This window comes from Periophthalmus magnuspinnatus, chromosome 14, assembly GCF_009829125.3.
Source record: "Periophthalmus magnuspinnatus isolate fPerMag1 chromosome 14, fPerMag1.2.pri, whole genome shotgun sequence".
In the NCBI taxonomy this organism is placed as follows: Eukaryota; Metazoa; Chordata; class Actinopteri; order Gobiiformes; family Gobiidae; genus Periophthalmus; species Periophthalmus magnuspinnatus.
Window position 1 is genome coordinate 27,145,372 of NC_047139.1, and position 26,108 is coordinate 27,171,479.

The window sequence follows — 26,108 nt, forward strand, 5'->3', positions numbered from 1 at the left end:
CAGAATGTTCAGCAGTTACCATGGTGACACAATGCACACATTTGCAAAAAGAAACAACTTGATAAGTTTTTAGATGGTCTGAACCTTCAAGAAAGTTATTTATACAGCACTTTTTCGGGAGCCTGTGATCAATATGAGCGTTGATGGCCTCATTTAAGTGTCTGATGTTTTATAAAAAAAACTGAGTGTTACTAACTGAACAACAGCAGGCCAATGCTTACTAGCTGTGACTGTAATTTTTTATATGTGAGACTTGATTAACAGCACAAAAAAACAGACATGTTTTAGTTCCACCAAACTAAGTTAGTTCTTTATAGTCAGACAGTGTTAAATTAAAGCTCAGATTAATGTCTAACAGAGCTTCAGACAGAGCAGTGCTGTCGTAACGGGTGTGTGTAGCGGACCAAAGGATGCAGACTCGGGGAATAATTACAGGATTTATTGTGGAATTGACAAATAGTGCAGTATGAGGGTTGATCCAGTGGTGAACAGGAGGTGAGGCATGGACCAGGATCCAGGAGCGTAGAGTGCAGAGACAGACAAGACAGTACCAGGGCTGGGAAGCAGGGCCGGAGCAGGGTCGGAGCAAAACAGGAACGACAAGGAACGCAGGAACCGAGGACATGAAGGGAAGACAGGCAGACCAGACGGGCGTAGGGCAGAGTGGGCAGGAGACATCCAGGGCCGGAGCACGACAGGAACACAGGCACGGCAGGAACAAGTGAGGATGACAAACACAGCACAGACAGGGTGAGGACATGCAGACGATCTCGCCCTGAGTGTCTTTCCCCATCTCCTCTTATCCATGGCAGGTGTGGTGATTAGCCAGATGGAGAGCATGTGCGCGCGGGAGGAGCCGAGAGCTCCGCCCAGCTCCAGGTACAAGCAGGTGAGGGAGGGGGGAAGAGCACACAGGGAGGAAAACCAGAAGCGGACAGTGCGGATCATGACAAGTGCCTACAGTTATCATCACAACACCAGGGAATGTTGATGACATCAGCTGCAAAGTATCAATTTTTAATTAGATCTATAAGCCTACTGTATTTATTATATTGTATAAAGTTTGGTTGAGAAGCCTGTTTATCACTGTACACTGCCAGAGGGAGTAAAGAGCAGAGATGCCCAGTCCCATGTGCATTCACACAGTTGAAAACAGCCTCACCGTTGGTTTGTTCTAATGGGACACAAGGCAACATAAAGGTGACCGTGTAGTCAGAATTGACTTAGTTACCATACTATTGTCCAGTATTGAGGAATCAAATAAGTGAACAACATTAAATGTACATGAAATGACTGCTATAGAGTGTCCCACATGTGGCACAGTGGCTGCAGGTTGGCTGTTCACTGACGGAGGACCCATGAGAGACTGAGAGCTAAGGGACATGTACAGGCTTTAGTCTCAGGTTCCCCTTTGAGTGTGTGTGTGTGAATCCAAACAGGGGGTATCCAATACAGGATAAAATTAGGCCAGCCAGACCTTATATTGCTGACAGGCTGGGAAAGCCAAAAAAAGCCTGCACTGGAAGCCAGCAGAGAGGAGAGAAGACCAGGCAGGAACACAGCAGAAATGGCCTCTAAATGTAAGAAAATCCAAGATGAATGTTTAAATAAATGTGAATGAGCGTCAGCAGGCATGTGAGCGGTCAGTGTCAAGTGCAGACAGGATGATTTAAATGGACACAGGTGTGAACAGAGTAAGGCCTGTCAAGTCCAGCATGTCTTTCATTTGATGACAGATGGGCAAAAGCTAAGTGAGATTTAAGCTCTGATTGAATATTTGCTTGAGTTATTTTCAGACATTTGATTTGTGTCTCTATCATATTCATTGAGTTTGTACTGAATGTGATGGACTGACTAGATTGAATATGTCTTGACCTAACACTTTTATAATAACCTTAGCCTTAGCCTAAGCCCTGCTGCTTGCACACAGTCCAATTATTATGGCATGTTTACATAACAGATGGTTGTGTATTAGGACTAATCCATCTATAGTTACTTTGGCTTCAACACCTGCGTTAGACAATGATTCTATTGCAGCTACTATTGTTTGACTCATACGCTGACTAATCATGAATATATTATTATTATTATTCTGAAAGCCATGGATAAGATTATAGTTTTTGTATTTCTTGACAGTGGTAGAGCTGGTCTATTGGAAAAAGGTTCGGAAGACGGGTATAGTGTTCACAGGGCTAGTGGTGGGACTGGCCAGTATGTTCCAGCTGAGTGCCATCACAATCTTGTCCCACATCTGTCTGGGCATCCTGTGTGTCACCTTCACCTTACGCCTGTACTACAAACTACTGGAGCTGCTGCGCTGGAACCCTGGGGTGCACCCTTTTCAGTGAGTCCAAACTAAAAACACAGAGTTGAGTTTTTTCTTGTTTTTTGGGGGGGGGGGGGTTGTTTTTGTTTTTTTGGACAATAAATATAACAGAATACACACATGGAACAATATAACACAATGGAACACAAAATGGAAATAAGACACAAATATGTGTAACTAAAATGTTAATCATGACCTAAATCACTAGCATATATATATTTGTTAATGAATTACTTGTTGTTCTGCAGATCGTACTTGGACTATGACAGCACCCTGACAGACAAGGAGACTGTGGCGCTGGTGGAGGAGGTGGTGCTGTTGATCGCATTTGCTGTGACTGAAATTAAACGGCTGCTCTTCATCGAGAGCATAGTCGACTCCATCAAGGTCTGAACTGTGTCCTGTGTATCAAAGATCAGTCATGTGTTTTCATAATATTTAGTTTATTACAACAACATTAACAAGGGTAGATATTTAGACAATTGGCCAAATGGGGGTTGATTTTAATTCATAGCAAAAAACACATTCATTTTGCCACTTGTTGAGAAAATTAATGCTTTTTATAGATAAACTAAGCACATTGATACAAACTGGTATAAAATGTGTCAAGCCCAGTTTCTCATAGCATTAAGGTCAAGGGGAATCATATAAAATGATCAGTTAAAGTGTTCGCACAGATCACATAACAGGGCTATCCTCTCTTTCTGTTTACAGTTTGCAGTGCTCCTGTACTTACTGACTCATGTCGGTGTGATGACCACTGGACTCACTCTGGTCATCACTGGTAAGTTCCTGCTGTGCATCGCTATAAGCTCTAGATACATGTTTTAATGTTCATGAAAGCAAATCTCTAAAACTGTGAAATATGCAGTTGCTTCCAAAAATAGTTATTATATATGTGTATTTAATATTGTATTTAATATAATAATTGTTTGTTTGTGTTTGTACAGCTGTAATTGCCATGTTCTCTTTCCCTATATTGTATAAAAAGCAGCAGGTAAGTATATTAGTTCATATTAGTTTAGTGGTTATGACTTTTAATATAACACCACCAATTATAAATGATAAAACAGCTTTGACTGCAGAGTCTTTCTCATATTTATAATAATGTCTGTGGCCTCAAGGTACGGATAAGAAGAATCACGAGAGCAGTAAAAGCGTTTATAAAGAAAATCAGGAGCCTGTAAGTACCTCCACGATGTTAGAACGCTACATGTGCATGTTTCCAAGTGCATTATGTAATAAACTGTGTTTACATGTTTCTTTAGGTTCTCCAGCCTGTACGAGTCAGTGAGGCCCTCAGAGCCCTCAGAGCCGGCCTCTAAATCCGCCATAGCAGCTGCTGCACCTGCCCCAAAACAGAAAGCAAAGTCCAAGTAAACTGTTTGTTTGTTAAAACGCAGGTGAAGCTGTTTGATGTTAAAGGGTCATCCTGTTTGGGGCCGCTGGAGGCCGCTCATTTCCATTTGTTCACCTCCTCCATGTTTGTTTATGGGAGCAAGATTTAATTGATCCTGACAGCAGAAACAAAGCTGCCATTCACCACAGAGGAGAGGGGAGGAATTTATTCAGTGCATTACTCTTTTCGGGCACGTTTTCATGAACTTGTTCAAAACACCCCCAAGAACAAATCACAGTTTGTTTAACAAAATGTTATGTATAACAGAAGTAAACTAGCAGGCTGTTTGATGCTTAAAGATGCTTTATGTAACTTTTCTGGGCAGTCTAAAACTACTTGTATACATAAAAATGTTATTGCATTTTGTAAGCCACAAGAATGTTCTACAGTATGGTATTAAATGCATCTATCTCGATGGAGACAAGCAGGTGGTACCAGGCCAAGTCACTGATCACATGTATACAGAGGTGACCCCACTCACAGTCTTTTTCTGAGGAATATAAACAGGTGTAATTATAAAGATGCAAAATATATACATTTACTTGTACTGTGGAACATTCCAGGCAAATTAATAACATCCCCCTGGAAAAAAATGGTAGGGGTCCACCAGAAAAGTTGCATAATGCACCTTTTAAGTGATGCTTCTATTGCTTGGTTGGAAGTAATAAAGACACATTAAAATGACATAAATAATATAAATCCAAACACAAAACATGTGTTTGTAGCATTGACTGTAGTTACCCCCAACAGCGCTTCACTGCAAAGCTAATTACCTGTAGTAAACAATTGATATATTTATGTGTCTTTTTCTATTGTGCTTTCACATTTTAAACGCAGCTGCAAACTACAATGTCTTAAAGAGCAATCGTTATTATGTCTGATGTGTCCAATAATGCACAGTAATGTAATACTTTAGCTGAACTCTGAAGGGCAACAGGCCATCAGCCACAACTGTGAGGCTTTGTGTCATTTGTTGTGCCAAAATATTCATTGTAATGTAGCTTGTGGTGCTGAAATGGACGATTTGATGTTTTTCAATGTTTACTTAATCTTTGGGGTATTTATTATTTTATAAATGTATTGTCATAATTTACTGTAATACTCCCCAATTAAAACACAAACACTCTATTGATAACCTTATTTATTGATGTGTTGTGCTTTACAGTTCTACATCTATAGCCAGTTGGGTTGAATTCACTGAAAATGTTTCAAACGCAGTATCTGCAGTACTTGACGTGGCCACGCTGTGTCGCTCTTGTCAAATGTCTTTCACATTCACACAAATTCAGGCGGGGTTGTGAAAATAACTGCCTTTTATCTGGGTGCATCCTCTTGAGTACTAGTAAGTTAAATAAGTTAAAAGGACTTAATAATCTCAGATGGGCCTACTTAACATGGGTGGGCTGTTCTTTGTTATCTAGAGCAATATTATGAAGAAAAACTAACAATCCTCACATCAGTTCAAATGCTGAGAAATTCAAGGACTTTTTCTCCCTCCTTCCCACAAGTCGTGACTCAGCCCTCTCCTCTGTGGTTGTTTGAGGAGACTCCTGAACACATTTACTCTTCATTCAGCAGTCTTGTTTAGGAGCAACTATTTTCTTTGTCCTTGTGATCAGTGCAGAAAAATGCCTTTCATATTTTTATTACAATAAAACACTACAATATGGCACTTAAACAGTAAGTTCCCCAGGGTATTGTACAAGTTGGTGCCTTCCCTTTAGTCACTGGCTGTCATCTTTTATACAAAGATATACATGACACATACTACATAATACGCACACAAGCTGCTACAGGAAAATGTTGTCACAATTAATTTTACAAACATAAATTTACAGAAAATGATTAGTCTGACATGACATCGGCAGTGGCACGTTTTAGCCCTAAAGTCAGTGTCAGAGTGTAATGTGACGCAATGAGGTAAAAGACAAAGTGTTTCATATACAAATCTATCCTATAATCAGCATCAGTGATTCCCATATAGCTTCCTTTACAAAAATTGCAGTAAAATTATGCAATAGGCCTTTGTTGAACCACAACAACATACAGCCTCATATGAAACATTACATTCACTGAAAAAGTTCTTGATTTGAGTCCAGTGATCCCTGTTGAAGTCACATTGTACAACACGACTCATACATAGTGTTCACGATGGTTGATGTAGACCCGGTCTGTCCCGCTCTGGTGACACACCCACTCGAGGTGGGAGGGCTGATGGGTGGGGCTCTGCTGGGTGGACTCTGGCTGTTTCAGCTGTCTGCACCTGGAGGATTGGGCCTCAGGTTTTGGGGGATCTGTCTGCTCGAACCTGCGCTCAGCCCTGCGAGCCTAGTGGTGAACACAGCAATTTATTATAACATTAACTAACAGCAGTTTAGTTTTTATGTACTGTAACTTTTCCATAGTGGAGGGTCTTCCACCTGCTTGTTTCCAAATGTTACAGCTCTGCATAATACAAGCCCATGTCACCACCTGGCCAAGTTACAGGGCAGATCTGTGGAGAGGTGACCCCACTCACAATAAAAATGTAAATTTTTAAAGGTATTTCTTAGCAATCAAAACAACAGGAATTAAATAAATGCAAGCTAGATAACTTTAATGCCATAATGTGGAACATGGCAGGGAACAATCAGAGTTCAACTGACACAAGCTGGTGGCAGACCATTCACCAGAAAAGTCACATAGTCCACTTTTAAGTGCTCAACACTTTTCATCATCTATAATATAAATCAGTGCTTTTTTCAAGGCCATGTTATGTGAGGAAGGGCATCTGATGTAAACCCATATCAATATCAACAATAGGAACAGAAAAGGGAAGCCGTAGACAGATGAAGACTACATGTGTTCTGACTTTTAAGTTTCAGGCCCCTGTCCCTGAACTGACATCTATTTTTGTATGGGCACATTAATTATACATATTTCAGCTGAGGAAATAAAATATTTACTTTTGAGGCATGGACATAAATTCAGCTTACTACAATACAATAATGCCATGAAGCTTATAGAAAACCTAGGACATGTATTTGTGTGCTCATTGGTCATCATTATCCAGTCAAGTGTTAGCATTTTCAGTACAAAGGATTTGGAATACCTGACACAGCCATGCCACCTGCGACGCATGGACCCCCAGAGGAACAGTGGGCGTGCGCTCAGAGTAGGGAGGGGGCGGTTTGTGAGTGGGAGGGAGGTCAATCCTTGGGAGGAAAAAGAAAAAAAGTTTAGATGGATTCATCAGGAGCAAGTGCTAAAACAAGTCTATTTTGGATTCTAGTAAACTATTTAAAGAGGCAATATAAGTTTTTAGAGGTGGAGGGCCTGAAACCTTCTGTTCTGCATGGAATTGCAGTTGTTTTGCCTCAAAATGGCATCAAATGCCATCTCCATGTTGACTCTAGCAATAAAATACCTGCTGTAATTAAATAATGAAAGATAGATATACAAACATATTTATCTTTCATTACCATAATGTGTAACATTCCAGGCAAAACAACATTTTCATGAAACAAGCAGGTGACTGACCCTCCATTAGAAAACATGTCATAGTACTTGTCCGTCAAGTGGCAGTTTGTGTGAAAAAATGCAGGAAGTAGCACAATGCAGGAACAATTTATGTACAAGAAACACATTTTTTCTTACAGTTTACACATTCATTTAACAAAATAAGGGTGTTACCAAACATTTTATGTATTAAATCATAACTATTAAGTAAATTAGATTAGCTTTAACCCTTGTTAACATTATGGCTGCTCGGTAACTGTATGTATGTCACATCTGCTGCCCATGCCCAACCAACAGATAACATTTAAAACTTCAGCAAGAAGGTCAAACTAGGGACAATGAAATATTTTTTATCTTTTATCTTCTAACTTTGTACATTAAATTTAATCCAATCTAATTACTACATTTTTGTGAAATTAGGACTCTATCCTGTCATATACACTTTAAAATTGATTTAAATTCCAACTGCACTGTGTCGTGAAGGATAAAACCACTTTGTAGAAATATTTGTGGAACGAGAATCACATCCTAAAGGGCTTTCTGATGTGATGTGATTCCCAAGTCTCGCACAAAGACGATGAGGTTCATACAGAGTATTCCCAAAATGCCACTAAAAAGAATTCACTCCACTGGCCACTGTCATTCATAAAACCATATCATGACAGACATTGATTTCTCCGCACTCTAAATCACTCTAAACTGTGGCTCTTTCGTTCTAGGATAAGGAGTGATAAGGACAGGGGGTAAGGTCCTCTCTCCTGTCCCATGCAGCTCCAAGAGAGATGGCCCCCTCTCCACCCCCCACCCCCCCGACAGCCCAGCACAGGACACTGAGCCAGGGTCACACTTAAGATGCTAAGTTGGTCGTGTCCGCAAACCAACTTAGCATCTGTAGTATCCGTGTACCGATGCAGCAGAGACAGACAATGTTATGCCATTCCCCATGTTGTCAACACATTAGCTAAAGGTTCATAAATTATTAATGATGTTGTTTTTGTTAAATAGAAAACCCATATAAGCCTTTAAAGTAGATCAATGTTATTATCTTGGATACAAAACACTTTACAGCCATCTATACATTCAGGTGATAAAATGAAAAATATTAAAGATGCATGTGACAAAGTAGGTTTGGTCACTTTGACCCATTATTTGATTATATCATTATATCTATCATTTTATTAACTTCATCTTCCATAAATCAACAAAACAGTTTGACATACAGTCCTGCTTTGTGTTTATTTAGTTACACAGCACATAGTTACTTTAACTTTAACTGTTCATTTCAGTTAAACACATTCACATGCAAACAATACTTGTACCTGGTTCACCACATACCTGCAAACAAAGAGAGGGCATGTCAAAGGTCACACATTTTTATAAGCTTTGGTTGAGGTCATGGGCAACATCATTATAGGTTTATTTTTTAAACACATTGGTTAAGGGACTTTAAATCATTCATGTACCTGCTAAAGTTAACTCCTAACACTTACTTATACAGGCAAAGTTGTGTACACATGGTTGTTGTGTTTACTTTAAGTTAAGGTTAAACTTGCATGTATCCAATTACCAGTATTTATACTGGTGAAAAAATACATTATGCAGAGTGTCTTCTTCAGTGATCTGACCCACCAGAAAAGTTACACAATGCACCTTTAAGAAGCACATGTAATAAAAATGTCTCATTCCAAAAGGTTCTCTATTGTAAGGTGTTGTTTTTGTTGCAAGCCAACAGTTCTGCTGTTTTCATTGCCTTTTATGAGCTGGCACTATTTTAACAAAATAAAAATCTGCCAAAACTGAAAATTGGAAGGTGAGTCAACATATTCCTGGAGCAAGAATAAAATAAATGGAAAAATAAAAAATCTGTCATGGTGTGCCCAGTACAAAATAGCCACAAGCAAGAGCACTTGAATGCACTGAATCAGGGAGGGCATCTGGTCTATACGACAAACACAAAATGTAAATCACTTCACATTGGGAAGCAGGTCATTATTGTGGTGATGATGTAAAGGGAAAATCAAGTAAACTACACAACTGTTTAATTAAATGAAATCATCAGTCAGCAGCTTTCTTGAACAATATAATTGGTGCTACTGTATAACAGATGACAGTACCACCCTGCAGAAGCACAGATATAGTTCCCAATCTCATTACATTGATTTGTATGTGAAGAGCAGAGACTTATCAGGAATATTGGACACATTTATCTTGCTTAAGGGCATTTCCAAACAAGGCTTTCATCTGCATCATTTCTCATCACTGTTTATATACCAGCTACATACCACTGTTTTAATTCACTTGAGTGAGAATGTTCAGCCCACATAAAGCACTTGGCATTTACACGGCTGTATCAACTTAGGACAAAGCCATTTCTAAACAATTCAACCTCAGTTTATTTATCTTTCTGCACACATTCTCACCAGTTAAGTTTAGTAGCACATCAAAGGGGATAAGAGCATACTGCATTTATGCACCAACTTTGTCCTATATATTTTGGGTTAAACGCAAGATTCATTAATTAAACAAGGCAAAAAGCATAAATTATTTGTTAGACTTACACTTTATCTGAGAAAGCTGGTGGGGGGGCTTTGCGTGCAGTAATGATGACTATGATGAAAACGGTGATGAGGAAGAGGGCAAGGACAGCGCCCATCACAGCTCCGGCCACAGCGATGGAGTTGGACCTCTCTGCACGGGACTGGTCTGACACAGAGGGGCAGAGAGAGACAAAGGGGGTAATGCTATCTGCAAAGTCAATGTTTACATTCAGAGGAGGAGACAGACGGACACTGGCATATGCTGCCATTTCAGAATAGACTTGAGAGTTTAAACAAGTCAAAATGTCTAAAATCTTCTTAATAACTTTACATCAGCAACCAATTTATTTGCAAAATGTTTCTTGGGTTGTCTGTGAATATTGTCATTGCCACATTTTGGATACAAATGTAAAAAAGGACAATATAATTTCACACAATGTTTTTTTTTAGCATAAACTGCCCTTTATAACATCTTTGAATAAATAGTTTAAATCAGTGGATGAATATTCAATAACATAATTTCCTATGAACTTAAAGGTGCATTAGTTGACTTCTCTGTTGGAGGGGTCTGTCACCTCTTTGTCTCTATGAAGATGTTTATTGCTTTGCCTGGAATGTAGCCTATACTGCAATATGGCATTAAACACATATTTCTTTTCAATTAGACACACTTTTTACTGATAAAAATTAAATATCTTGAAAAACATCCACTCTAAATGTGTGTGGGGTCTCCTCTCCATAGCTCTGACCAGTAAGTAAAATTAATGCTATACAGTGGAACATTCTAGGCAAAGCATAACATATCATACATAACATATCAATGGAGACACACAGATGGCAACTTCCCCACCAGAAGTTACGTAATGCGTCTTAAATATAATAATTTCAGTAATAACACACTTTATAACCATTTAAATTGTAGTGTACGTCTGCTACTGTTTAATTCCCCCATTTATTCAGCAGAAAATATTGGAAACATTTGAAATCCTTTAAGCTTCTTCCATCACTATTTCAGAATCACATAAAAGTTTTTGGTACATGGTGTTCCTCGTTCAGTAATTGTGATGACTGCTATCACCTCCATCCATATTTTCTCAATTTACTCCAGAGAAATGTCGGAACAAGTTGAACCTGGCGCACAAAAAGACAGACAAAATTGGAACTCAAACTTTTTCTAGTAGTATCTTCACCACCATAAATGCCTCGACTTCGACATCGGCTATGTGTGTCGAGATTAAAATGCAATACTAAAATCTGCAGAATTAGCCTAGTAACACCATATGCTTACATACACGCCCCATGCCATCCACAGAAGGGATTAGGATTAATACTGATTAGTTACTAAACTAACAGAGCCTCATGCTTTGGCCAATCAGGGCTAATGTGTTAAACAGTGATTGTAGGGTGCAGAAAAACTAGAGGACAAAAGGGGACGGAGGAAAAAGGGTGACTAAGTGTGACATGTTCAATTCCAGTTGATTTAGCTGTTGAGGTGTGGGCTAAAAATCAATGATGCACTGAGATGGGGATCTTAAATAACACTCCACTTTGAAGCAGACAGAATGGGTTTGTGGGTAGTCTTCTTCTCATAACAAGTCACTTATTTTTACTGGTTTGAATGCTATTAATATTATAAACTGACTGTTCAATAATCTGGTGATCATAAACTACGTGTATTTAATTTAAGATATATTACTCTTGTTTTTCACCCAGTTATTTTGTCCTGATTTAGTGCTATTTTGTTTATATGCATTTTCTGTGTTTATTTTTTGTATCCATTATTTTAGATCTGACACTATACTCCATTTAACAGTTTAGAACAGAAATATAACACATTTTGAATGGGAAAAAGTTCTCAAACCAATGAACACAAATACATTTTTTCCACTGTATTTTAACTGTTTATGTTCCCCAGTATAAATCTTTTTAAGGGGGCCTGGATTAGGGGTGTTAGTGGTGGATCAAGTGTCCCACTTTGGAAACTGGCTCTATATTTTCTGCACATTTCTCTTGCACACAGCGTCCCATCATCCTCTGCATGAAGCCCATAAAGTGACTTTGTGAGTGAGGTCAGCAGAGAAGAGAAGGGACATCATGAATTAAACAGGGTGCCCCTCAGTGACATGGAAGATGCAATGAATAGAGCGCAGCCTCCCCCCATCTAAACTCAAGATGGTCAAGGGGTCCAGACAACGACCCAAACTTAGGAGCAGATGTTAGCAGAAGACATTGGGGGAGGAAGAGTAGACGCTTGGACTGTCTTAAATGTATGAGAGATATTTTCATCTAGGGCTGTTACTAAAGTACACACTCTTTATCTTTGCAGCTTGAGGTATTTGTGTGTTGAGAAAAGTATCCTTGGAAACTGATTCTGGTGGTGACAGCAAAACTACTACAGCTATTGAGGAATTAATACCATCTACAGCAAGGGGTTAAGAGATGTAGATGTTTTGGTTGAGGTTCAAAGTAGTAGTATCAAAGCATCAAAATGTAATTGTACCATAAGATTAACCCCAAAAGTGCAGAAATATCACTTTATACCCCCTTTTTTAATTCCTACAGCTCTAATAGACCAGTTTTAATTAGACAATATTGTAATTTTGCATATCTTCAGAAAAACATTGTAATATCATCCATTTTCTGTCCCACACAATGTAAAAGGTGTGTGTCGGGAAAGGTATCCTACAATTATTCTCTTATTCAGCTACTCCAATACAAAACACTTTTCCACTGCTATGCATATGCAATACACGTGATACATTTTCACAGCATATACTGCACACTCCCTTTTCACCTTATAGATTTTCCTTAATATCCCCATAGCTTCACCCTCTAAGTGCCTGTGCATGTGTGTATAGGTTAAGACTGCTTTGCTTCAAGGTTACAGTGACAACTCCTGCTGCAGCCATGATAAGATCTCAGTTAAGACAGAGAGGTCACATCAGGAGGGGGGGTTTTGTCTTTGCGACCTCCTGTCTGGTGTCAAGGTCAATGCACCCTAAGCCACCTGTCATAACCGTTCACTGTAAAACACACCAGTAACCAATTGCCTCGTAGTATCATGCCTTTTGTCACACTTGTACCTCTGTCTCTCCCCTCTCCCTCTCTTTTTGGGTGGCCAGGTGGAGCGGGAGGAGGAAGAGCGCTCCCGTCAGCCACTACAGATGAGCCAGTTGCCATGGGGACAGTCAATGGGCTGGAGAGTGGGGACTTTGGGCCAGACACAAACACTCAGCGTTTAATTTTACCAGCTGGTAGTCAGTGGGTGAAACGACACAGGGGGGAGCTGTGGGCGAGGAGAGAGTGGGCTTGTTATACTAATAAAAAAAAATAAAAATAGAATAGTGCGCGAGGGGGAAGCCTGGCCTCTGTTGAGCGCGGATGGACCAGGGGACTTCATATAAGGCCCGAAAGCTCCCATGTGAACATCCAATAGCACAAGGAGAAGAGAGGAATTTTTCGGATTACATCATTGAGCGTCCCACTTGGATCGATGGGGTGGGCTGGGGGGGCGGTGTGAAGCAGGAGATGATGTCATTTGCAGAGGCACAAAGAGAGACAGCAGTATGAGTAATGGTTTCAAGAAAAAAAAATATTAAAAAGTCACAGGTGCTAAGGTGCTTTATTGAACTGAAGTATCTCAAATAGACAAATGAATGCTCTTGTCACTGTTATTTTCTTTATGTACAAAAACAATCATAAGGTGCTTTTTGACAATGCGACTCAGCTTTACGTATTCGTTTGAAAAGGAAACCCTGACAGAGCCTACAATGTGAAGTAATACATGTGAATACAATCAAAACAAAAATGTCACCTGTCTAGTATGTCATATGCAATTAACTTTCAAACTGGAATTCTTGGTCATAATTGGGTGACCACTGTATATCAAAATTCAATTCAAGTTTTTTTTTTATATATTTAAATGCCTCAAGGTTTGCAGCTACAGTGTGTGGAAACAAGTGGCAGAATATGGCACGCAAGAATTCATACACACTGCAATACACTGGAACAGAAAAAAATATCAACCAAACTTCCACAAATAAAATTCAGTAGTTTAGAAGCATCTAAGGCACGAGCTGTACTTTTCAACTCAAAGTGAAGGACATTTCTCATGATACAGGTGACTTAAGACCCTATTATCGTAGATGCCGGGGAGCAAACTAATAAGTCAAGCAAAAATAGTAATATTGATTAGTGGCATTTCCGTCTTAGTGCATAGAAGCAAAAAGGGTCAGGGTTCACAGCTACTTCCTGTTCCACTTTGCTGCGTGAGAGTGGTCAGAAAAGCAATTGACTGCACCATCATCTCTTCATGTGGTTATAATACATGAAAAAGAAATACAGTTCCCTTTTAAATATAGGGAGGATGCCCAGATTTTATAATAAACAGTAGCTTGGTTAGGAATTAGCACCTCAAGTTAGGCCCCTAAATGAATACAACAGTTGGTGCCAACCTTGGAGCTAGTTACATAACTCATCATTGAAGAGACAGAAGCGACGTCATAGGACTCACTGGGTACATTTACTTTGCCAGTAAAAATAGAGATAACTAGAAAAACTGACAAGCCAATAATTAGATCTGGTTTTTGATGTGTTTACATGCACGAAAGAAATCTGATCAACAAAAACACCTGGTGTTGAGCCAGTTAATCAATGATTTTTAATGAGAAGCTGTTGTATTTGGATTAAGTACAATGAATTTTTAAATCTTTAACATTTTCTCTCATTTTTATCTTTGCCACATTAGTCTCCCCCTTTTGCATAATTGTATTTTTTTGTTTACATGCCATTTCAATAATCCATTAACTCCAGAAACCAAATAATGACCAGATTTTTGTTGTGCATGTAAACATGGCCAATGCAACATTCTTCAAACAGATGGAACTCTGCTGAACATGTTGCCAATAAACCTTTAAATATTCACAGAGCCATATATCCTCATGTCAAACTTATTTTGTAGCGTTCTCTGATAGGACAGTGTATAATACTTATACGATATTAAATCATGTAATATTTGTCAAAACAATGAGGTCCAAGACAATCAAAATGTTACATACTGTAAACTGTCTACTTTCATGTGCACCTGGCTGTCATTCTGAGAATGAAAATTGCACAAGTGAACATAACATACATAAAATAAGACCAACAAAAAATCTCCAATGACATTACAGGTAGTAATACTAATAAGGTTTTGGTGAGTATCTAGGAGTATTCCGTTTTCTCTGATTGCACAAGTCACATTACAACAAAAGTTTAACGTTTAACAGCGAACACACATTTTGATAGCTGTTAATTTTACACAAAAATTGATATTAAGGATTTGTTTATTTGTTTTAAGCTACAGAAGTCCACTATTTATTAGTAAAAGCTACTGCTGTTACCTCAAGTCAAAAACATCTTTTTTTTGCTAAATTCCATTCAGCTACCGTTTTATGTGACAGTAACTAAAACTAGCATATACACAATCACTAACAAACTGAAAGAGACTGTACGATCTCCTTCCCAATCAAATTAGTGTAATCAAAATATTTCTACCCTGAATTTTCACTAAAGGGAAGAGGAAAATAGGCAGCTACAGAGGACTACAGTAAAATCAAATTGTAAAACTCATTTGTGCAACTATGTAAGAACATGAGAACAAATGCACACATACAAATGTGCTGTAGAAATACCTGATGTGCCATTGTGCGTGTGTGGCACAAAGTTAATTAAAAACATAATACTATTTTTAAATTAAATTACGGGTAAGGTTGTGGCAGCTATGTAAAATTAAACTACTAATTATTGTTTTTGCAACAGCACATAATCAACTCCTGAATGGGTCCTTTGTGTAATAAAATACTTTTGATGGAGAGAGCGCATGGTGACCGCCATACTTTAGCTTGCTCTGAACAATGCCCCTGCTGCTTCATCTCTAGGAGATCAGGGTTAGTGCAAGAGTGCAAAATCTCATGTAATAAATCAAAAAAGGAGTTCAAAGCATCTAAACTCAAAAGTGTGGTGAAATGCAGACATTCCTGATTATTTCTACTTTATCTAAAGGGTAAATTCTAGTAGTGATTTACCTGAGCGTATGGCAAAGTCCTGCTTGGTCTTACCGTCTTCATTAGTCGGAATACAACGTCAGTGTCAATAATTATTCCCAGTATATACCATAGACACAGACAGGATGTGCATGTGGACACTGGCCGAAATCACAAATTCCCAAAAAATAAAAATGTTTTTGTCACAACTAAATGTGGCCATCACATTTAAAGTTGGTTAACTGGCAGTGCATTATGTTTAGGACCACAGAAAAATATCACTGTTTACAGATACCAAAGAAAAATCTAGGTCTTATTCCAAAGATTCTTTATAAACCATAAATATTCAACTAACAAATTTATGGCCAAAGTCCCCTAATCTAAATATTGTAAACAAAACCAACAATTAGACCTAAGTGAGCATTACATTTATGACCCACTAATTTAATACTCTCGATTCAATTTAACACAATAGACATTTAGTAACTTAGCATTTATCAGAACTTGAATGTTACAGAGGTATCACACAAACTAGTGATGTCCAGAATTTGGACTTTAAAGTGGTTGGGTTCAGTCTGTCCACTTAAAAAAAAAAAAAGTTCAACAAGTGTCCCCAAGACACCTGTATAATACTGATAAACTCATGTTCATCTACACAGACTAAATATGCTCTAGTGAAATCTAGTGAAGTTTGCACTTGTCAAACATACCACTCCCTACGAGAAATCACAGAGCCATCTTTGTGGGCAACATAGTCACCCTCTGGCCCACTGTCGTAACAGTCGTCCGACAGATAGGGGGAGCAGTTCTCTAGGGGTTTCACAGGGGGATATCTGCTACTTTTAGCCTGCCGTGGGCTTGGGTACGGCTTCTGTTCTCGTGATTTACTATGGTGATTCTGATGATTCTGATGATTAAGTTGTCCACTCTCCCTCATGGCTCTAGTGTAACCATTAGCGGGGTAGTCCTCTCCATGGTAACTATTATGGTTCCTCCGCTCACGTTCCTCTTTGAGCTGTCGGTCGCCCCACTCCTCGCGGTCATGGTCAGCCTGGCTGCTTCCTTTGGTGGGCTGGAGCTCGTGCTGGGTGGGCTTCTGCAGGTCGTTGTGGCCCATGTAGTGCTTGTTGTAGTAGGTCCCGTGAAAGGTCTGCTGCTTTCTTAAATAAAGCACTCCAGCTAATGATAGCACCAGCAGCAGGAACAGTGCCCCGCCCACTGCCCCACCCACTACAGACCCGACATTACCGACAGGGATGGCTTGAAGCGTAGGGGAGCTGAGGAGGACATGGGCCTTATCATCCACTAAGGAGGAGGAGGCAGTTAGCACAGGAGCAGTGATGGTGGAGGGCATGGCAGGAGGATCTAATGAGGGAAAGGCGAGAGGAAGAGGGAGTGGAGCAAAGAGATGACAAAGAAGAATGTCAGCTACATCAGTATTTTTCTAAGCTGGGATAACAACATACACACTATATCAACTATGATGATACTAAAGTGCACAGGGCTCAGAGAGCTGTGGTTTGCATTTACAGAGGAAATGAGTCATTATCAAATATGGTCTGTTAAAGTGTGATACAAGGATCAAAGCTCATGAAATAGTGATTGGCCATTTCCATAAAAAGTAGTTCTCCAAAGGATTTAATTTACTTTCATATCTTTAAAAACTACTTTGTTAAATTTAGGCACTACTTTTGTGATATTTTTTTAGAGAAGAAGCTTGTTAAATAATTAATTTCAAAAGTAGTTTTAAAGCAAACTAAAACCTTCTGAGCAAAAATAAAATGTAGGGTCCATGGGATAAAAGCATTAGAATTAATGGATTTTAGTGAAAGAACTTCTTAAATGTAAGGTAGTCAGATGCCTACAATAACTGACAGAAAAAGACAGAATTTTCAGAGTTACACGTTTACCTTTCAAAACAATGCCAGTTGTTTGTCAATTGTCATTATAACCTCTAGCCTAGTACAGTCGACCATTAGGCTAGGTTTGACTTGAGGAGTGATACCCACTAAACGGCTCAGGCCATAACCAGAAGGAGCTGAAGCACTGGAAAGAATCAGAGTCTGAAAGCCTTAATGGGGCAGCAATTGCTCTGCCACTTCAAACTAAATGCCAGGCCAGATGTGAGGTGGAGATTCACATCCGAGAGATCAGAAACATGAACCCGGAGGACTGAGTGCAAATGTACTGTGTGAGCAGGAGGGACGATGACAGTTATGGACCTAACCACAACAACACAAAGAAGGGCACGTCAACATGTGTAAGCTGCACATAGACATACAGGTCCTCTCAAAGGAAAATGAAATGTGGATGATAAATAATAAATAAGAGTTGAAAAGAACTCCTTAATGTTTTATGAATCTGGGACATCATCTCACAGTGAGGCTGCAGGCTTCTGCCTCTTACTGCATGACACAAGCAAAAGAAATGAAGCACAGAAGTGAGAGAGAGATATAAGAGAAATCACATCACAGGCACTGCTCCATTCACAAAGAGCCTCCACAGACCAGAGTTTATGCAACCAGAGGAGCATGCGTATAACGTACAACAGAGAAACGCATACAGTAAACATGCCAAGCCACAAGAGCCCTAATATGAGACACTATGGTGAAGATCCCTAAATATTTACAGCTGTTTGGTCTAGAAATGGTTCATTTAGCAGTATGCAGTAGTAATTAAGGCTGATGATGGATTAATCAAGACCAAATCAGAGTTCAACAGACAAGACTGATATGAGAAGCATAGTGAACATGCCCTAAGAGTTGAATGGCAGACTGTGAATCGAATGGGTAGGACTGAACCAGAGTCACATTTCAGCTGAAGGACATTGACACAGGCAGCGACAGTGCCATGACGTACAGGCTCACACAGTGCATCCTAAGGGAGAGCAATAGGAGTCAGCTGTGTTCTGTGTAAACTAGGCTCACCTTGTATGAGGATGCGCACATCGCGACTGCGGAGGTTGATGTCATTGGCAACCTCACACCTGTAAACTCCAGAGTCATTTCGCTGGAGGGGACGCAGGAAGAGCAAAGTGCTGTTTATTACTTCAACGCCCTCTGGCATTTCACTGTCTAATCTGGGAAACAGAGACAATGGCACTTAGCATCAGGAAGATATGAAAATCATTAACTTCAATCAAGTTAAAGAAATCCCTTCCATACTGATTGTGCTTTGTCAGTGCATGGATATGTTTGCGGAGTTCAAACACACCTGATCCATCTGAAGTGATGAGCTGGAGGGTTAGCATTGGCCTTACAGGTCATCTGAACATTTTCTCGACCGGCATACCAGTCTCCATCGTAGCCAACCACTGATATATCCGGGGCAACTTCAAAAAGAAGAGAATATAAAGTCAAAAGCACCATGACTCAAACCTAACACCATGGTGTTTAATAATGGTAGTCTAGCCTGCGCTCTGCCTTATATCAGCCAACTCTTGGGGACAGTCTGTCTTTAATGCTCTGGACTGTGAGGGCAGTAATAGCCCAGAGATATCAGCCTGTCTTTTAGTGGTCTAAGGTCACTGTATGAATCAAGACAAACTAGACAAGGGAAATAAACACTGCCAATTACTCAGTTGAATTGTTATTCATCAAGAAAATATATGCTAATAGAGCCAGTACGAGGCAAGACTTGGTACATTATACTTACATTGCACATTGAGCTGGTAAGGGATCCTGAAATCTGTCTGCAGAGCTGGGTGGCGGACCACACAGGTGAGTGTGTGCCCCTGAATGTGGCGTGTGGGCTGCCATAGGTACCGTGCCTGTACGCTGGTGGTGCCATTGGCTTCATTATAAAGCTGGACATCTGACTGGCCAAAGAGGTTGGACTCCCAGGACACCTCTGCCACTGGTCGAGCCCGCTCCGCAATGCATGTGGCTACCACAGTCTCATTACCACCGTCAATGAGGGCAGTGGACCCAGCGGATACATAGACCTTGGGCTCCACTGTTTTAAATGAACAAGATGTGGAAGAGAGGGTTATTCACAACAGCATGACATTTTGTGTTAGTACTACTTTTATTAATTCAGAAAGGACCGACTGAATCTACATATGGTGAAATCTTAACTCCATCTTGTTATTGCTACATTTAAAGGAAAACAAAGACATGCAAATCCTTAATTGCTCTGCTTTGAAATGTATAGTCTCCAAACGTTTCCAAATTAAATGCTAATTTTCACAAGAATGGGTCTACTTGGCACATAAATGGCTGCACAGCAGTGATAAAAAATGTGATTTAACTGTTGCCGGACTACTTCTGCGTTATGCAAAGTTTACACACAGCAGTTAGCCATTGATATTCACACTGACCGTGGTATAACTTATGTTAAGGGGAGGCTGTTTATGAGAGAAATGAAATTAATGTGTGTAAAATTAGAACCAATATGTGGGCTGGAGCTTATTGGCCCAGGTAGGCCGCCAAGACATTGCACTAGTGTTGTTTTAATCTCCATTTGTCAAAACGAAGTAACATCATTTATTTAAAACTGAAAATACACATTTTTAAATACGGTAATACAAATAAAACACTTGCATTATAGAAAGAGAACAGTAATCATGAAGTTTTGTCAATTGTTGTATTTACTATTTAATCAAAGATATTGTTCTTACCGAGCACAGTGACGGTTGTAGAGGCTTGTGTGTTTCCCAAAGGAAAAGTTGCAACTTTACAGGTGTACATTCCCACATCAGAGAAGCCCACGTTTTCAAGTACAATAGTGGCATCATGGGAAGAGGGCGAGCGGAAATACAAGCGCTGGCTGAACTCCGGAGGGATGGAGATCCCAAATCGAGGGTTGTACACAGCCACAGTGACGGAGCCAGTGGGCAAACGGCGCTCCCATGAGCTCTGAGTGAGCGTGAGGTTTGAGCCCACGTCCACAGTGCAGTCCAGGGTCACGTTCTTCCCCAGCACAGCATTCACCTGCTTTGGGACAATCACCTGACTGCCCCATACTCCTGTAACACAAACATATTACTGAGCAAAAACTAGATGGGCATTGGTATTTCAGTCAAAATATATAAAGAAACCCGTACTAACATATTTCAAACCATTTTAGTTTAGTCTGTGCCAACATTGCCAAATGTTCTGATGCAGTTACTTTCCACCACTAGGCACTCAATAACACACCATATTTCTTTGTCAAGAGCTTATCCAGCATCTTAGTTATAGGGGAAAAAAGTAATAATACAACTTTATACAGACCTTGTAAAAGGACTGAACTACTTTGACGATGTGGTCTATAAATAAAATGAATTTGGATTTAGGATGCACTTTATTTCTGTCAAAGTGGCAATGTGTTTAGAAAAAAACTTTTTCTGAGTTTGAGGATTACGGTCATTGATCTGCTCTAGAGCAGTGACATGAGGTAAGCTTAAGCATGTTAGCTCCGCAGCAGTTGTCAGACCCTTCCAATGCTCGGCTGACTGCCTCAATGAGCTAAAGATTTTATATCAAGAGTTTGGGTCAGACCTGGATTTGTCTGTCTGCTTGTTTTTATCCAACTCAAATAAATAACCTGGATTTAAAGGCTGTGAAGTGAAGAGTCGTGATCGAAAACTCAAAGGGAGCGCACTGAGCAGAAGAAAGAGATATGCTAAGAAGACGATGACATCATCTCTGAGGAAGAAGAGAGGCAGCCAAAAAGACAGAGTCACGTCTCCAAATTGCAAGAAAATGTGTAACCATCCCAACAACTAAAAACAATGACATCATCAGAAAATGCTGTGCGCCCACAGCCTTAAGAAGATCACTTAATTGTACCAAGCTACCAATGAAAGACCCGATAAATCAGGAGCTGCTGTGCTCAGCAACTCACACAAACTGACTGGCAATCAGCCAACAGCTTTGAAACCAAATGATCAATTTTCATCTATGATTAACAGATGCCTAGTTATGTCTTTATGTTAATAGCTCAGTGCAAAATGAGTCTATAAATATGGTCAAATTACTCAGTCCAACGGCTTTACTAAATTGGTAGTGAGGACAAATAGGAGCTCATTTCACAGTTGGAGTACATATTTATAACTAACACCAAAATGCACTCGTTTTGTGGAGCCAAGTGATTTCACAAATTACTTTGCACATTAGGGACAAAGATAGCTGTGAGGGCAGAAATAGCCACATCTTGAGTAAAGAAACCTGTACTTTGTCCCTTTGTGAATACATAAGAGAGCTATAGTGACTCTATAAAATTTTTATTTGTGACATGACGACAGCCTTACATAAGCGTGCCCTCCTTTTCGTCAACTAAGATGAAAAAAGATGAGCAAAGGGCAAACTTCTTTCTGATCTTGCAGTATGTGCAGCAACATAGCAATAAACATTTAATCTGTGAAGAAGGACTTCAGTTGAGGTGCTTTTGTTCTCGTGCAGTCAGTGCATGCATACTTTGGCTGCTAATATAATACAATGTCTCATTCAGAAGCACCGTACCAAACAGATTATAGATATCCAGCATCAAGGACACTTAGCTCCCAGAGGACTCCACAGCTCGTTCTCACTTTAGTCAATATTACCTTCACACGCACCACTCGTGTGTCAGCCGGCACTGTATTAATATGTGTGTCTCGCCACAGGGTAGCATGTCGTGTTAAAAGTGGAAACAGGAACATAAACGTGAAGTGTTTAGGGCAGCTGAGCAGAAAGAGACAAGACCAAGAGAAAAGGATAAAAGGACACTTGACTTGCCTGAACTTATCCGACCTTCACAGTAACTTTCACTCTGTGGACAGATAAGACATCTAAACTCAAACCGCTGTCTGTTTGCATTGGGCTTGAGCGCTCTAATCAGAACTGTCCAATTACTATTGAACCATATTGACTTCACAGCACATATAAATGTATAGAGCTTATGGTCCCCAAGAAACCCCTGACCTCATGGCATAAGCATTACAGTGTATAATCTAATCCCGTGTACCAAGATGAAGGGCTGTGCATTCAGTAGTAGTCATAAGTAAACCATTTCAATATGGAACAGTTCAAGGATGCAGTTTTGCCCAACATTATAGCTATTAATTACTAGTCAATGAGAAAAATGTGATAAAAAAACAACAACACTACAAGTAAAAAAACACATTATAGTAGTGCTTCAACACTGATTGTTTGCCTAGCAACAACATGAATCAACATTGCAAGTGTATAATGTTTTTTCTTGTACAAGACAGATATTTTCTCCACACATTAACAGAAAGTCCCTCTGTGCATTCATCTTTATTACTGTTCTTGTAATTCTAAAATAATTGACTGTAGCTTTAATTTTTCCAGTGTTACATAGATTTAAGGGAGTGATTAGTATTTGTTCCAGTAAAATGCCATTAGTTGTGAATCAACAGAGACATGGTTAACTCCCTCATTCAGATTTACAGCAGATTAAATCTTACGCATCGGTCATCTGTAGTTTAACCTGAAGAAAACAGTAAACTTAGAATATGATTAGGTGAAATAACCATACATCATATACTATACAAACATATACATACACATGCATACCGAGGCAGCAGGGAGTCCGTAAGCCCATTTGCATATCTCATTAAGTCTGTAACAAAAGGGTGTTGTGTCTTTTCTGGGTCTAAACCTACGTCGTGTTTACAACATGGTCTCTCTGGAAAAGTGGATCAAGTTCAAGGGATTTCTCTTCAAACAAACTATGAGAGTGCGATACGCCTGCTTCTTTTCCCACTCAGCAGGTGAAGCAACTTTGAACTACACTGATAGAAATATATACACATGTGCAATTCCTGTTGTTTCTGGGATGTAATCGGACTATATTTACATGCAATTACTGACGCCAGGAAGGGTAGCCAATTATAATGAACAAATGTGTAAGGTGGTAACAATTCAGTTTTTATAGTTTTACACTAGGCTAATATGTAATAGACAATAGCCTGTAGGTCTACATAATGTGTCTAAGCTTTACACTGATGTACATGCCAGACTGTTTAATGCCTTTTGCCTATCTTAACTCTGAAGTATAATCTAATGTTCTAGAATATTTAAGTTTTATTTTTTCATTTTTTTCCTTCTACTGTTGTTATAGTCTATTATATGTTGCAACACTGTAACATAAGATAGGATAGGAAAACGTGGGACAAATAAAAGTTTTCTTATCCTATCTTATGTTACCTTAAAACAAGAAATAATGACTCCTAACTGTATTTGCACATGTTGAAATTGTGGTTGAGTAAGCCTTTCTGTTGTTGTTGTTGTTGTAAGTAAAGTAGACTTGTTTGTGTTGATTACCTCTTAGTCTTAATGAGCGCATTGTCCTGGTGCACTGTGTCTGACCCTTTACTCCAAACACATTCCATCAAACTACACCTGCTCTTCTTCTGTTCATGCTCAACTAAACTTTATGCTTTTATTTTAAGTTGCACATGAGTTAGCACAGATAGCAAATGGCCCTGAAGCTCTCATTGCAACTCATAATTCCCCAATTAATTACCAAGCTAAGTGACGGCTGAGTGGTAATAGTTGGCTAATGGAGTGAGCGCTAAGTGGCTACCATTTCTGCACAAGCTCCATCCAACCATTTTTCGCGGTACGGAGGCTCGCCCAGGCAACATCTAACTTAACTTTTTATGTCTGCTCAAATCAATGACCATGCAGTTTTCCTTTAGCTCCTTTTACCTGAAGAGCTGCTCACGATGCTGGAGATAGCTTTCCCAAACTTCACTGCACCGTTACAGGCTACTAAAACTATCAACTAATTTTACACTCACCTGTAATACTCCACAAAAGGTAGAATAACGCCACTTTACGCTGTTTTCTGGGTTCCCTCAAAGGCGAAGGCGAGATCATGTTTAAAAGCATCAGTATTTAGTGTTTTCCCGGTGCCGCTCTCTGTCGGTCTCCTCCGCGCACAGTGAACAGCGGAGGTCCTCAGCAACAATCAGAGCTGCATGTGGACCGTACCATCTGCCCCGGGACCGGAGGGGGGCGGGAGCTCACCTGGCATCCGAAATGGGGCATCCTCTGACGGTGACGAGCCGCTCATCCCCCCCATAGGAGTGGACCATTAAAACAGGCATTACATCATCGCTGTTGATAACCCCACATTTATTGGTTTCTTATTTTAATCATTTTGATTCTCTTTGTTTATAGGCTGCTCTCTGGAAAGGAGTTTGAAGGAAATGCAATTTTGCACCTAGTTACATCATTTTGATGTATTTGGTTATAATGTCTTAATTAAGATCCAGGCCTAAACGGTAGGCTACAGCAACCCAGGATATAATTAGTTAAATTATTTTATTTGCTGGTCTTATCAGTCTAGGAATTGTCCAATAGACTATGCCATATAGGCCCATGTTCTTATGTCCCACTTTTTAAAATCTTTTCTTTTAGATTCATTGCAATCTAGCCATTGAGTCTGCATGGTAAGATTTTTTTATTTTTATTAATTTATTAATTTATTTTTTGTATATTTCTTTTTTTAATACAGCCTAGGTTAGGCTATTTGTTGTTTGTCTATAAATCCCCTATTTAGCAGGCAAGTTAAATTGTATTCACGGGTTTGAGAGTAATGAAAAATCAGCATTGTTGCAATAGCAATTTAATAATTCAAAACAAAATCTAGATTATGTTCTGAATAGTGAAAATTCTCAAAATAGAACCTATAAACAGGGAGCTGAAACATATAAATTGGTCTTACTAGGAATGAGACAAATCAGCCAATTAACTTATGTCACTCACTTATTGCCTAAATGTCCTTCATTCATCTTCAGTTTTAAGGTTGATCTTTGTGCAGTGGGACTAATTCAGCAGAGGGCACGAGGAGGAGGGGGCAATATCTTTTAGGCTTACACAAACCTAACCAGGTCACTCCTTCCACTTGCATTTGAAAATGTCTTTCGCAAAGCCACAAGAGATACAATTATTCACCCATTCAATTGTAACTCTGGTGTGTAAAAGCAAGAGAGCGTGCGCACAGAAGGGGAACAGACTGACTTTGAGTAATCTCTTCAAATGAGTACAATGAGCACTCCGAATATTGTTCTGTGTCTGGCTTCAGTTCATTGAGTTACACTGTGCTCTGCTCTGATGATGCACGTGGATATATAATCAATTAAAAACTCAATACAGACTACCTTGTCCCAGCCAGAGCCATTGTCGGCTTACATATAATTATATAAACTGGCCAAACCTTGATTTGAGCACAACAGTACGTTTTTAGCCTATGTATTCCCATTCTCACTTTTTTATGTGAACCCTGTGCCTTGTTGGCAATGGGCAAAAATGGCTTCATGAGTACATTTGTAACATTTACCTAAAAAAAAAAAGTACCTCCGGGAATCACATAGTCTTGATAAAATATACACA

General features: G+C 39.5%; 2 protein-coding genes across 3 annotated transcripts; one reads left to right on the forward strand and one right to left on the reverse strand.

Annotated features, from left to right (window-relative positions):
• The first annotated feature begins 1,502 nt into the window (after positions 1–1,502).
• Positions 1,503–4,864, forward strand: rtn2b (reticulon 2b). Its single transcript, XM_033978698.2, has 7 exons — positions 1,503–1,580; positions 2,137–2,344; positions 2,575–2,713; positions 3,041–3,110; positions 3,277–3,323; positions 3,451–3,509; positions 3,595–4,864. Exons 1-7 carry the CDS (start codon positions 1,568–1,570, stop codon positions 3,704–3,706), a joined length of 648 nt encoding a protein of 215 aa, XP_033834589.1. The 5' UTR covers positions 1,503–1,567; the 3' UTR covers positions 3,707–4,864.
• On the reverse strand, positions 4,849–24,683 carry nectin3b (nectin cell adhesion molecule 3b). 2 transcript variants are annotated; one of them, XM_055226749.1, is made up of 9 exons: positions 24,512–24,620; positions 20,402–20,749; positions 19,438–19,737; positions 18,997–19,114; positions 18,711–18,862; positions 17,032–17,148; positions 9,782–9,926; positions 6,817–6,919; positions 4,849–6,053 (listed from the first exon to the last, which is right to left on the reverse strand). In XM_055226749.1, exons 1-9 carry the CDS (start codon positions 24,600–24,602, stop codon positions 5,859–5,861), a joined length of 1,569 nt encoding a protein of 522 aa, XP_055082724.1. In that variant the 5' UTR covers positions 24,603–24,620; the 3' UTR covers positions 4,849–5,858. The 2 variants fall into 2 exon arrangements, with proteins under 2 accessions (XP_055082724.1, XP_033833702.2); XM_033977811.2 differs by lacking the exons at positions 4,849–6,053; positions 6,817–6,919; positions 9,782–9,926 and having other exon boundaries at positions 13,365–17,148; positions 24,512–24,683.
• Between the last annotated feature and the right edge of the window lie 1,425 nt (positions 24,684–26,108).

What these genes read in the sequence shown, in the direction of transcription:
- rtn2b (XM_033978698.2), top strand. An exon ending in GCATAGTCGACTCCATCAAG is followed by an intron (nt 2,714 to 3,040) that starts GTCTGAACTGTG and finishes TTCTGTTTACAG; the next exon opens with TTTGCAGTGCTCCTGTACTT. An exon ending in ACTCACTCTGGTCATCACTG is followed by an intron (nt 3,111 to 3,276) that starts GTAAGTTCCTGC and finishes GTGTTTGTACAG; the next exon opens with CTGTAATTGCCATGTTCTCT.
- nectin3b (XM_033977811.2), bottom strand. Translation starts at nt 24,602, where the DNA reads ATGCTTTTAAACATGATCTCGCCTTCGCCTTTGAGGGAACCCAGAAAA. An exon ending in TACAACCGTCACTGTGCTCG is followed by an intron (nt 19,738 to 20,401) that starts GTAAGAACAATA and finishes CATTTAAAACAG; the next exon opens with TGGAGCCCAAGGTCTATGTA. An exon ending in CATCACTTCAGATGGATCAG is followed by an intron (nt 18,863 to 18,996) that starts GTGTGTTTGAAC and finishes TCTGTTTCCCAG; the next exon opens with ATTAGACAGTGAAATGCCAG.